The sequence below is a fragment of the Anolis carolinensis genome, chromosome 3 (genome assembly GCF_035594765.1).
Source record: "Anolis carolinensis isolate JA03-04 chromosome 3, rAnoCar3.1.pri, whole genome shotgun sequence".
Taxonomy (NCBI): Eukaryota; Metazoa; Chordata; class Lepidosauria; order Squamata; family Dactyloidae; genus Anolis; species Anolis carolinensis.
In genome coordinates, this window is record NC_085843.1 from 164,440,976 (window position 1) to 164,453,414 (window position 12,439).

The 12,439-nt window shown below is 39.1% G+C and overlaps 2 protein-coding genes across 3 annotated transcripts in view; one reads left to right on the forward strand and one right to left on the reverse strand.

Moving 5' to 3' along the window:
* acsl5 (acyl-CoA synthetase long chain family member 5) overlaps nt 1-801 on the reverse strand; it is a 69,919-nt gene extending 69,118 nt beyond the window's left edge. Inside the window, exon 1 of the mRNA XM_008114747.3 lies at nt 720-801. The gene's annotated coding sequence lies outside the window, so the exon portion shown is untranslated. The remainder of the gene's footprint in view (nt 1-719) is intronic.
* LOC100564400 (guanylate cyclase 2G) overlaps nt 1-9,937 on the forward strand; it is a 44,668-nt gene extending 34,731 nt beyond the window's left edge. Inside the window, exons 2-5 of one of the 2 annotated variants that reach the window (XM_062975762.1) lie at nt 2,883-3,231; nt 6,757-6,866; nt 8,161-8,346; nt 8,986-9,937. In XM_062975762.1, the coding sequence (XP_062831832.1) occupies nt 3,003-3,231; nt 6,757-6,866; nt 8,161-8,346; nt 8,986-9,147 (687 nt within the window). In that variant the 5' untranslated portion in view covers nt 2,883-3,002 and the 3' untranslated portion in view covers nt 9,148-9,937. Of the gene's footprint in view, nt 1-2,827; nt 3,232-6,756; nt 6,867-8,160; nt 8,347-8,985 lie in introns of those variants that run through there. The other variant, XM_062975763.1, reaches the window with a different exon arrangement.
* Nucleotides 9,938-12,439: the final 2,502 nt, after the last annotated feature.

The window sequence follows — 12,439 nt, forward strand, 5'->3', positions numbered from 1 at the left end:
ATATAAACTAAACAGGACCCTCACCTGAGTATAAGCTGAGGGGGGCTTTTTCAGTCTTAAAAAAAGGGCTGAAAAACTAGGCTTATACTCAAGTATATACAGCAATACAATTTAAACAAAGAAATAAACCAATGACTACTAGGTTATAGGCAGTTTTTCATTATCGTCTAATGATTGCCTACAGAGCAATAATTATTATTTCAGGGAATACACAGATTTTAAACAGATTTTAACAACCACTGTGGTTTATTTCTCTTTAAACAATACATTAAAAGATATTTGGATTTAATATTTCAGTTCAAAGACTATCCCATATCAAGTATCAGAGTTTTTAAATGATTAGCATATTATAACAATGTGAATTTTGAATTTTGTGTGTGAGAAAAGCAACGGTTTTACTGTATCTTTTTAGTTTTTGGTAACTCTCAAAGCAAACTATACTTTAAATTACCCCATCTATACTGCCATATGAAATACATATTATTTGCTTTGAACTGGGTTATATGGCAGTGTAGACTCACATAATCCAGTTCAAATCAGATAATCCAGATTATTTACTTTGATTATTCTGGATTATATGGCAGTGCAGATCCAGCCTTGGTCTCTCTTAGGGGGACACATATACGGTTAATTCAGTCACATTTTTAGTTTATTTTATTTCTCAGACATACACATCTTTAAAAATAACCTATTTGGCAAAAGCCTTTCCAACTACTCACCAGTTTCAGTGGTGTATCCTTGCTTCTTTGAGATCCTAGCAAGACTATTAGCATCTCCTTCTCCTCTGAAGCCTGTTTAGTTATGCACTGCTTTACCTGTGGCAGCAACACCCTTTTATATTAATAAAAGGTTGCTGTTAAGTTATGTTACACTTACTCCACCTGATCCTCCTACACAGATAATGCTGTCAAACTGGGATAGTTCCCTTAAGCCAATCACATTCCATGGGCACCTTATGAGGAAGTACTTCTGAAGAGTCTCTAGTCATTACTAAATTCACTTTTGCCGTCACAACATATCGGGTGGATTACAGCAGGGGATATCTCTACTAGTAGAAGTGACTCAGTATTCAGGGGGAAAAACACTACCTGGATTTGCTGAACTTCATGTGCCTGCAGGTTGTTAGTATAGGTGTGAGAAGCTGGTTTTAGAAAAATAACATTGAGTAACATCACTGTATTTATGACACTTCAGAGATTGAGGTGAATGAAAATGCCTTGCAAGCTTCAAACTGACTGTCCCATTCATATTTGTGTACCAAATCTTGTTTAGTGCAAATCATGGAGCTAGTCAGTCATCTTGTATTCTAATTTGGCATTATTTTCTTTTGCCACATTTAAAAACATCTGTGATGAAGGATAGGCAATCTCATCCTGCTTCATAGTAAAAGGTAAAGGTTTTCCCCTGACATTAAGTCTAGTCGTGTCCGACTCTGGGGTTTGGTGCTCATCTCCATTTCTAAGGGGAAGAGCCGGCATTGTCCGTAGACACCTCCAAGGTCATGTGGCCAGCATGACTGCATGGAGTCCTGTTATCTTCCCACTGTAGCGGTACCTATTCATTTACTCACAATGGCATGTTTTCGAAATGCTAAGTTGGCAGCAACTGGGGCTAACAGAGGAAGCTCCCCCCGCTCCCCAGATTCGAACCGCCGACGTTTTGGTCAGCAAGTTCAGCAGCTAAGCGATTTAACCTGTTAAACCATTGGAGACTCCTCTGCTTCACTGTACTGTCAATGAATTTTCCTGGCCTGTCCTCTAATCTTCTCTTACAAATCTGATGAATTAATCAGGGATGTAACGAAAGAGCTGTAATGGTCCTTGTATGTTTGTAACTTCAGGATCTTCTTCTTTTGCAATCTTCTTTTGCTCAACACTTTAATCAAGTGGCTCTTATTCACACATGCTGAAAATCTCAGATGTGTATTCCCATTTTATGGGCTGCTAAGTATGCATTCATTTATACATGCAGAACACTTCCTAAAGCCAAGTGAACGTTTGTGCACAAAATAATTTGCGTTGCATAAGAGATCACATTAGTATTGAAAACAGATTTAAAATGTAACCAATCTTAATTTCAGATGTGTTTTAAAGACAATGTGGAGTACATTTCAGTATCATTGACTTGTGGGAATATATGAAGTACTGGTGAAGTCATTGATCTATTCAGACATATGATATTATAAAATTCTATTTGCTCAGCCACCTTGGATATTATTATGGGAAAAAGGCAGACTATAAATTTCATAAATAATTTATTAAATAAATTCAAGTTGCATTTTATTGGAAAGTTTATTTGAAAAGTGAATGTTAATAAATAGATGTGCATATCAAAATGGAAATATATACACATTAGGTATAGGTAGTACAGAATAGCATTTGCTTATGAAACATTTTAACTTCTAAGAAAATTAAAGTTTACTAATGCAAGTAAATGAACTTTCCTCTCATATACCATTTTGGTCAACTAGAAACATTTGCAATACATGCAGTATATATTTATTACATTGTTCCAGTGTGTTAAAGCGCTGAGCTGCTGAACTTGCGGACCAAAAGGTCCCAGGTTCAAATCCCGGGAGCGGAAATGAGCGCCCGCTGTTAGCCCCAGCTCCTGCCAACCTAGCAGTTCGAAAACATGCAAATGTGAGTAGATCAATAGGTATCGCTCCGGCGGGAAGGTAACGGTGCTCCATGCAGTCATGCCGGCCACATGACCTTGGAGGTGTCTATGGACAATGGCGGCTCTTCAGCTTAGAAATGGAGATGAGCACCAACCCCCCAGAGTCGGTTACGACTGGACTTAATGTCAGGGGAAACCTTTACCTTTACCTTCCATCTTTAATGAAACAAATAACTAATACATTTCCATTTCCTCCCAATTAGGTTACTGGTTTGCTAGCTTCCCAGTGGAACATTCCCACTTTTGGATTTGTTGGCCACACTGCCGTACTGGATGATTCAGTGCTGTATGACACCTACATCAATCTTGTTTCCCCTTTGCAAATGATAGGGCAAGTACTGCAGAAAACACTTCAGTTTTTTGGTTGGAGATATGTGGGTCTCATGGGAAGCTCGAGTGATGTCTTCACTTGGGCTGAAATGGATGAACTGTGGTCATCTGTAGAAAACCAGCTCCAAACCAACATCACAGTCACTGCTAAGGTGAGATACAATACAAAAAACCAAGGCCTCCACCAAGAAAAGCTCAGCTACATAACATCTGTTGCAAGAAGTAAGTCTGGGTGTTTATTTCTTATTTAAAAGGTTTCTGTTTTCAAAATTTAAAACAAGTGTCTTTGAGCTTTTTCAAATTAAGACAGTATTGAGGTACAAAAAGACCTAGTCCATTGTCCTGCTTTGAAAAAGAAGACTTACGATGAACCTATCAAAGGGTTTTCTCTACATCAGTGGTTCTCAACCTGTGGGTACCCAGATGTTTTGGCCTTCAACTTCCAGAAATCCTAACAGCTAGTAAACTGGCTGAGATTTCTGAAAGTTGTAGGCTAAAACACCTGGGGACCCACAGGTTGAGAACCAGGGCTCTACATGATTTGCCATTGCCTTCCTCTTAGGCTGAAAGAGTGTCTTACCCAAGGTCACCCAGTGGGTTTCCATGGCCAAGCAGGAATTTAAACCATGTTCCTATGTCCTAGTCCAACGCTTAAATCATTATATCATGCTGTCTGTTCAGAAGAAATGAATAAATACTTGAAAAAATGATTCATGCCCAACCATCCTGCACTGTACAAGTATTGAATAAAATACAAAGACACCTAAGCAAACTTCCATTCTGCAGCTGGACTTCCTTTTTCTCCTTGTAGCTCATCTCAGTCCTGTGGAGAAGAGCAAACCACAGACCACTTACTACAACGCAGTCTGAGCTCTGCCACATGCACAATAAAGGACCTTCTTACAGCGACAGCAGAGGCACTCAAAGTGGCCCGCTTCTGGTCAAAGGAAATTTAGTACAGTATAATGATAAGTTTGTTACTTGGTCTGTGGTTTTTCTATTGATTATAACTGTATTCTCAATTCGCTTCTGACACGATAAATAAAAACCTCAATCCATTTCCAATTTTTTTCCACAATGGCTTGGAAGATAGCAGAAAAAAGGTGAAACTTCCCCTTTCCTATTCGACTGAGAGAAGCTGTTCTGTTGATGTGAGGGACTGACTGTACATAAAAAATATATTCATTTTATAGCAATGAGTTTATGGCTTCTAGGTCCTATTTCCTTGCAAAGAACAATTTGATTAGCAGCCGTGGCTATTGTCCAACATAATTTAAAAAGTAATGTCTTATCTGTAGATCTTTTCAGATATTAAGGAAGTCAATTTTATCTTTAAAAAGTGAATGGAACAGAATCTGAGGGACAAAGGCACAATTCTTGGCTGTTAATTGCAATGTTTCCTTCCCACATATCAGCTGTCATGTTTTTCAGTAGATCTAATCACTGGTGTTTTCTCACCAGAACTGATGTATGTGATACGTTGGTATTGAGTGGAAAAAAAGTATTTAATTTGTCTTGAACTATTCTTTATTGTTTGATTTTTTCCCCCAAGGTTGTATTAAGTTAGATAACAATATTTAGTTTAATTTATGGTAATTTCATGATCTTATATACCATATTTTGATTATATATATAATTAGGTTTATTGCTATGTGTTGCATTGGGATTTATATTTGATTTCCGATTTGTTGTAGTCCAGCTGCTTGAATGACTTCTTTTCAACCAAATACCACACAGTACAAAGCTATTCAACAATAAGTAAGAAATAAGGAAATAATAATAATAATAATAATAATAATAATAATAATAATAATAATAATAAAAAAAAAAAACCAAAGGCTTGAAAACTTGAACAAACTACTATAATCCAAAGGCTTGAAAACTTGAACAAAGAACTGTAATCCAATTGAGAGGCACTGATTTTAAACAGGAAAACAAGGAACAGAATCAGTGGCAAGAATTCTTAACACAGAGTTCCCAAGATGGGCGACTTAACACTATTCTAATTCTATTCTAATTCCATGACATCACTCTTTCTCACACCTGGATTCCCTTTGCATACTTTTCAGCCTCTGAGAAAAACGTAGTTGTCTCTGCTTTGCGCTATCTCTTCAGAACTGTAATATTTGAGTTATAGGCAGAGTCATTGTCTCCTCCACATTCCTTTCAGAGTCAATCCCTGGCAAATTCTCATCAGAACCTCTTTCTGTTTACCTCAGATCTAATAGAAACATTCCCATTCTCCAAGGAAACTTCCTGAGACCCCACAGAAGTAACAGACTCAGAAGTAAAAACCTCAGGCCTCACCAAAAATTCCCTCTCCTCATCCTCAGAGGCTTCACAGGCCTCAACATAATTGCACTTTGCTGATTATATCTGTGTCAAGCCTTCCCATATTCTGTTGTTGTTGAACATCCTCCGCCAATAAAAGATTTTATAACTTTTTCAGTAAGTTCTGTCTGGTTCACTGCTTTATTCAGTGAAATGCCATGTATAATGATTGTCTGCCGGTCTGTTTGTCTGTCTGTTTATCTAGAAAGCCAGCATGGCTTAGTGGTTGGAATATTGGACTAATAAGACTCTGGAGACCATTATTTGAATCCCCACTCAGGTACCTTGGGCAAGTCATACTCTCCCTACCTTAAAGGAAGGCCAAGGCAAATCCCTTCTGGCCAAATTCTTGGTGGGAAAACCTTGTGTTAGAGGTTTGAGTTGCCTTAAGTCAGAAACAACCTGAAGGCACACAATAATAGCATCGATCTATCATCTCTCTATCTACCTGATCTTGAACATTGTTCCTAGTTTATTGTAATGGTGCAGATTAGTAAGGAAGGAATACTGATCCTGTAGCCATCCTTGTGTTTGGATCTGCAGTTTCCAGAATTCCTTCTCGGGCTGGCTGAGACCTCTGAGGAGTTGAAGATTAAAAAAATCACCTGTTCCTGTTTTAAAGACTATCTTATTAATATCTTTTAATTAGAATGGAACAGCAAAGGAAATTATCAGGTAATTCAATGACCTGAAATGCAGCTTAGCAAAAATTCTGTATGTAGATGATTTTCAGGAAACAAAATGGACTGATTGTATGATACCAAACTTTTCTAATGATGTTGCTCCTGCTCTTCCAGAACACCCAGCTCTACAGAAGAGAGTGGGTGTGTTTCAACTTCTGATGTTTTAGTCATGTGATTACACAAGGCTAATACATCTACTTATCTCCCATTTTTAATAAAATGGACACTTTACACATGCCTTTGAAAATGGAAGCCGTATTCTGGCCCTTTTCTTATATCAATAATACTATTATGTTACATTACTGCATAACGATGACATTATTTGTCCTTCAGACATCATAGTTCTCAAATGTATTTAATTTGGAGAGATTTTCAAAGACTCCAAAATGTATGCTTTCATCCTTGAAGTACATTATTTTAATTTTAGTACCTAATAGCATACAAAAATATTATGCAAAGATTGAAGTTTGTTTCTGGAAAAAATAATATTGATTTTAGTAGGATATATCCTACCGGAAAAAAAAATGTTTCAGTGAGACTACCTTGTGAAACTGAAGATCTGGGTGTACATTAATAGGAGAGAAAAGAGCAAATAGAAAGAAGTTATACTACTTCAATATAAGGCACACATTATCACGGATGCAATTCTTATTTCCAGGAATCAAAATTTGATTTAGCTTGTAGACTGACTTGTCAGATGTGTGAGAACTGATCACATTAAATTCTCTTGCAGTTATTGTTTTAATCTGCAGTTCTTTGGATGCAAGATCCATTTTGTTAGAAGCCAAAGAGCTAGGCATGACAAATGGGCCATATGTGTTTTTTGTCCTGCAACAATTTGAGGTATGTATGTGCTATAAAGTATATATCCATTCATTGTCTTGTTATGTCCCATCAGTTTTGCTTACCATGACTCTATGAATGAGAGACCACCAGGATTCCCTGACTTTCATCTGCTCACATCTTACAAACTCAGAACTGTGGATTCCAATATTGATTCAATCCACCAGTAACACACACTTCCTCTTTTCCTTCCGTCTTCAACTTTAATGAGCATTATTGTCCATTCCAGTGAGCCCAGTACAATAGCCTTAATGAGAGGTTAGACTTGATCTGATCTATGACCTCTTCATCTGCCTTTCTGGCAATCTGTGGTATGTAGATAATTCTCTTTCAGCATTTTGAATTTCCAACATGAAATAAAGAGGCCAGGCACAAGAACACCCTCAGAACATCCTTGTGTGAGCACCACAAATTTTGAAGGCCACCCAAAATATTAGGTTGGACATCTTGATCATTCTTACCTGAAAGGCTGTCCTGAGGGTGCTCCTCCCAAACCTCAGAGTTTTTAAGAGCAAGAAAATTCACATTCTAGCCCCAAAGAAAACCCCCTTTTATACTGCCCGAGTCACAATATCTAGAGAGACTGTTATGGAAGCCTCCCTTCACTCACAAAGGGTGGGTGCCCCAGTGACTACCAGAACTATTTAACCTTTAATATGACATGACACCCTATTTTAAATGACACCATCCCAAGCCAATTACTACATCCAGCTGAAACAGTGTGGGGCCACTTGGGAAGAAAAGTCTTCACTAGCCCTAATGCGACTAATTTGCACTCACATTGTCCATAGGGTGGGAAGCTGGGCCATGAGTCCAATGAAGGAGGGTGAGGGTGAGCTTTGTCTTAAATAGGCTCCTGTTCCACACATTATTATGTGAACCAAAGCAGGCCTCCTTCCTGGGGGTCTTCAAATACACTCCCCCCCCCCCCCCGGTGCCTTATGACTTTACCTGTTAACTGCGGGTGGAACTTTTGGTGACCATTCTCAGTTTTCCAGCTTTCACAAACATACACTGAAATTTGAAATGCAATGGTATGGAAGGATCCTGAATCTTGAATTGTAGCCAGTGAGAATTGAGGGGGATGCTAGGGATTGTAGTCACCACCAGACCACTACGGTAATTTCCTTTGCAAGTGAAGGGACACTCTGGAGGCCAGGTCAAAGGAAAACTCCATGCTGTATAATTGCCTATGATGTATCTGAAGTAATTATCATTGACTATCCCTAGAACTCTGTTCATATAAATACAATAATAATAATGAGCATTGATTACTAGCTCCTTTGTCTTCCAGGATAATTTTTTTAAAGAAACTTGGATTCACGAGAACAGCAACATCCTAGATGCCTATCATCCTGTATTTCTGATAGCCCTCCAGTCTTATAGGGAATATAAGACCTATTCTGATTTTGTGAATGAAGTCTATGAAAAGCTGAAGGATAAGCAACATTCTTCTAGTTTTATTTCTATACACGAAGAGGTAATATTCACAATAATACACTGTGAATGTTTAACTTTTAATTTAGCACAAAGGAGTCCTGAAAAAGGGCCATCAAAGACATTGTACTGTTTTTTCCACCAAATCTAGATTTGTAGCAAGTGAGACTTGAGGGGATGTTAGCGACTGTTGTCACCACCAGAACACTATGGTAATTTCCATTGTATTGGTTTTTTTCTACAAAACTGCAGCCAATCCTTTGGTGAAATAATCAGAAGTCTTCCAATGTTAAAAAAACCCTGGTATCTCTTTCATGTCTTCATTGTATTATATGTATTGTGCAACCTCAAATCTTTTCAGAGTTATGGAAACCCCAAGATGAATTAATGAGGGGGCTCCTTAGCAAGATTTGTCAATATTGTCACCAAATTTCAACTATTTTGAATAAATATATTCTGAAAAAAAATGTGGAACATTATTTTTGAACAACACTGGAAAATTACAAAATATCCTCCAATTGTCTCAATTTGGCAGGGGCAATCCCAATTAATCCTCTGTTATCCCGCTTTTTCAGCTGCTTTTTTGAAAAAATGTATTTTCCTCCTTTCCTCCAGTTGCTTAATTGAATTGCTGGAAACTAGGTTCACAGTATAGAAGTTCACAAATTTAATTTTTCCACAGGTAAGTTCTTATGCTGCCTACCTGCATGATGCAGTTTTGCTGTATGCATTAGCCATAAAAGAAATGTCAGAAAAGAAGAAGAATTTCAGTGATGGAAGAGCACTTATCAACACTTTGAAAGGCTGCAATAAAACCCTTGTGTATGGTAGGTTTGGGACTTAAGACTGCCTGAGCACATGAGAGGGCCAGTAACTCTGGGGCAGATTATTTACTATGAATGCAGATGGACATTCTAGACATTCACTTTAAGCAGGGGAAGGAAGCTTTTTGTGAGACTTCCATCATACAAGTCTAAGCCATGGGTTAAGCAGGTGATATGGCTATAATGAAAGTGAGTTTAATGCAGCTTGTGAAGGGGATTACTTTTTTTCTGCTCCTTTTTTATCATAATGATGCACTGAAATGTGGTGAATATTCTAACACTCATATTTTGAATATCTTTCTTGTTTAGGCATTACTGGTCCAGTGCACATTGATGAATTGGGTGAGAGAAACATGGATTACTCTGTGTATGATCTCCAGGACTCTGGCAACTCAAAATCCTTCCTTCCTGTTCTTAACTTTGATAGTTACAAAAACACACTCAGGTGGGTTTCTGAGTGTTTATGCACATGTGGTTTGTAGTTGCAGCCTTTGTATGGTAGATTTAGCATGCAAAAAAATGTGATTTAAATTTAATTTATCCCTTGAAAGTAAAGCATGTCACTTCTGATTTTTGTAAAGGAGGACTGTGACCTGGTTGTACTGATCCATGTAGTTTTCATGGCAAGAATACTGGGGTGGGTTGCCATTACCTTCTCCAGGGATCGTATTTAGTCTGTCCTCTCTGCCAACTTGTACGCAGAACACATCATGCGATGTGCAGGGCTTGACGATTCCAAGGCCAGAGTTAAAATTGCTGGAAGAAACATTAACAACCTTAGATATGCAGATGATACCACTCTGATGGCCGAATGTGAGGAAGAGTTGAGGAGCCTTATCACCAAAGTGAAAGAAGAAAGTGCAAAAGCTGGATTGCAGTTAAACATCAAGAAAACCAAGATCATGGGAATTATAACTGGCAAATAGAAGGAGAAAACGTGGAGGCAGTGACAAACTTTATATTTCTAGGTGCGAAGATCACTGCAGATGCAGACTGCAGCCAGGAAATCAGAAGACGTTTACTTCTTGGGAGGAGAGCAATGGCCAACCTTGATAAAATAGTGAAGAGCAGAGACATTACACTGGCAACGAAGGGCCGCATAGTCAAAGCAATGGTATTCCCCATAGTAACCTATGGATGTGAGAGCTGGACCATAAGGAAGGCTGAGCGAAGGAAGATAGACGCTTTTGAACTCTGGTGCTGGAGGAAAATCCTGAGAGTGCCTTGGACCGCAAGAAGATCCAACGAGTCCATCCTCCAGGAAATAATGCCCAGCTGCTCACTGAAGGGAAGGATATTAGAGGCAAAGTTGAAGTATTTTGGCCACATCATGAGAAGACAGGAAAGCTTGGAAAAGATCATGATGCTGGGGAAAATGGAAGGAAAAAGGAAAGAGGCCGACCAAGGGCGAGATGGATGGACGGTATCCTTGAAGTGACTGGCTTGACCTTGAAGGAACTGGGGGCGGCGACGGCCGACAGGGAGCTCTGGCGTGGACTGGTCCATGCGGTCACAAAGAGTCGAAAACGACTATGTGACTGAGCAGCAGCAGCAGGAGGACTGTGACCTAGTGCCAAGCACTCACTTATTCTACATAGTGCAAAGATTTGAGTTCAGATCATTCAAACACATGTCTATTATTGCCTGCTGAGTCAAACTGATGTGTACAGCTGTTTCTTCTTTAGGCATATTTATCCAACATGATATACTGTGTATTTGCTCATCCTACTCATAGCTAATAGTGAACAATATTTGTCATCCATAGAACCAAATCCTATAGTGTCTTCAAGAAATATTCTGAAAATCCACTTGTAGGACCTCATCACATTAGAGAATTTTAGTATTCTAGGACACTTGGAGAACACTGGGGGATGGAGCCTGTCGGATGCTATCAGACGATGCACAGCTACTTCAGGCAGGGCTCTGTTCTTCCAATGCTCTGACAGAATACTAGGAAGCTTCCCAAATAATATGTTCTTATAGGAAAGAACAAGGTGAGTGTGGGGGAAAGCTGGGCAGCGATGCTCTCCCCCTCTCCCCATGGGATGGCTAAGGGGATGACACGGGGTGATGGGCTCCCACACTGTCCACCAGATTCGCCACACTATTAGGCTTCAGTGTGATGAGGCCCTTAGACGTGATTCCCTATCAGCTATCAATCCATACATCTGAACAGATTAGGCTGTTTTTTTGTGCTTTCAAGATGTTTCAGATTTATGGTAATTCTAATTTCACATGATTTTCGGAGGAAGAGGGGTGTTGCCATTGTCTTCATCTGGGAGTGAGACTTGCCCAATTACATATATTCAAGAAACCAATTAGCAATATGGTTGTCATTATTGGGCCTTTAGTTTTTTGTTGGGCCCCTGATGGCACAGAGTGTTAAAGCGCTGAGCTGCTGAAATTATGGACCAAAAGGTCCCAGGTTCAAATCCCGGAGTGGAATGAGCACCTGCTGTTAGCCCCAGCTCCTGCCAACCTAGCAGTTCAAAAACATGCAAATGTGAGTAGATCAATAGGTACCGCTCCGGCGGGAAGGTAACAGCGCTCCATGCAGTCATACCAACCACATGACCTTGGAGGTGTCTATGGACAACGCCGGCTCTTCAGCTTAGAAACAGAGATGAGCACCAACCTCCAGAGTCGGACACGACTGGACTTAACATCAGGGGAAACCTTTACTTTTAGTTTTTTTTTGTTATGTTGTGCTTAACATTGGAGAGTTAGGAGTTGCTCTCAGGCCATCTGGTCTGACCAAATTGTTCAATGCAGGAAATTTAGAGATAGAATGCCCCCACAAGCTCACTGAGCACTCTCTTCTTGAAGACCTCCATTAAAAAGGAGTGTACCACCTCTCTGCATAATTTGCGTTATTTTGAAATTACTCTTGCCCTCAGGACAAGTCTCCTACTGTTCTGCTGAAGTCTAATAACTAACACATATGACATACAGGGTGTTTGAAAAAGAACTTCCTAGTTTTAATGTGTTTTAAGTTAAAACTAGGGAGTTCTTTTTCAAACACCCTGTATAGTCCTAATCTTCAGGGGAGCAAAAAAGAAATCTTCTATGTGATATCCCTTCAGATATTAGGTCTTCTCTCTTATCTTCTTTTATTCAATCCACAAATATTATTTTATTTCAGCTTTCCACATTGTCCATATGTTTCTCAGCAGTGTTCTAAATAAATACTGTATGTGGGATGTTTGTCTTGTTTACTGTGTCTGTAGCCCAACCACAGAAATTAACAGCATCAGTTGGTCAGATGGAGAAATACCTGAAGACAAACCATCATGTGGGTTCCACAATGAACAT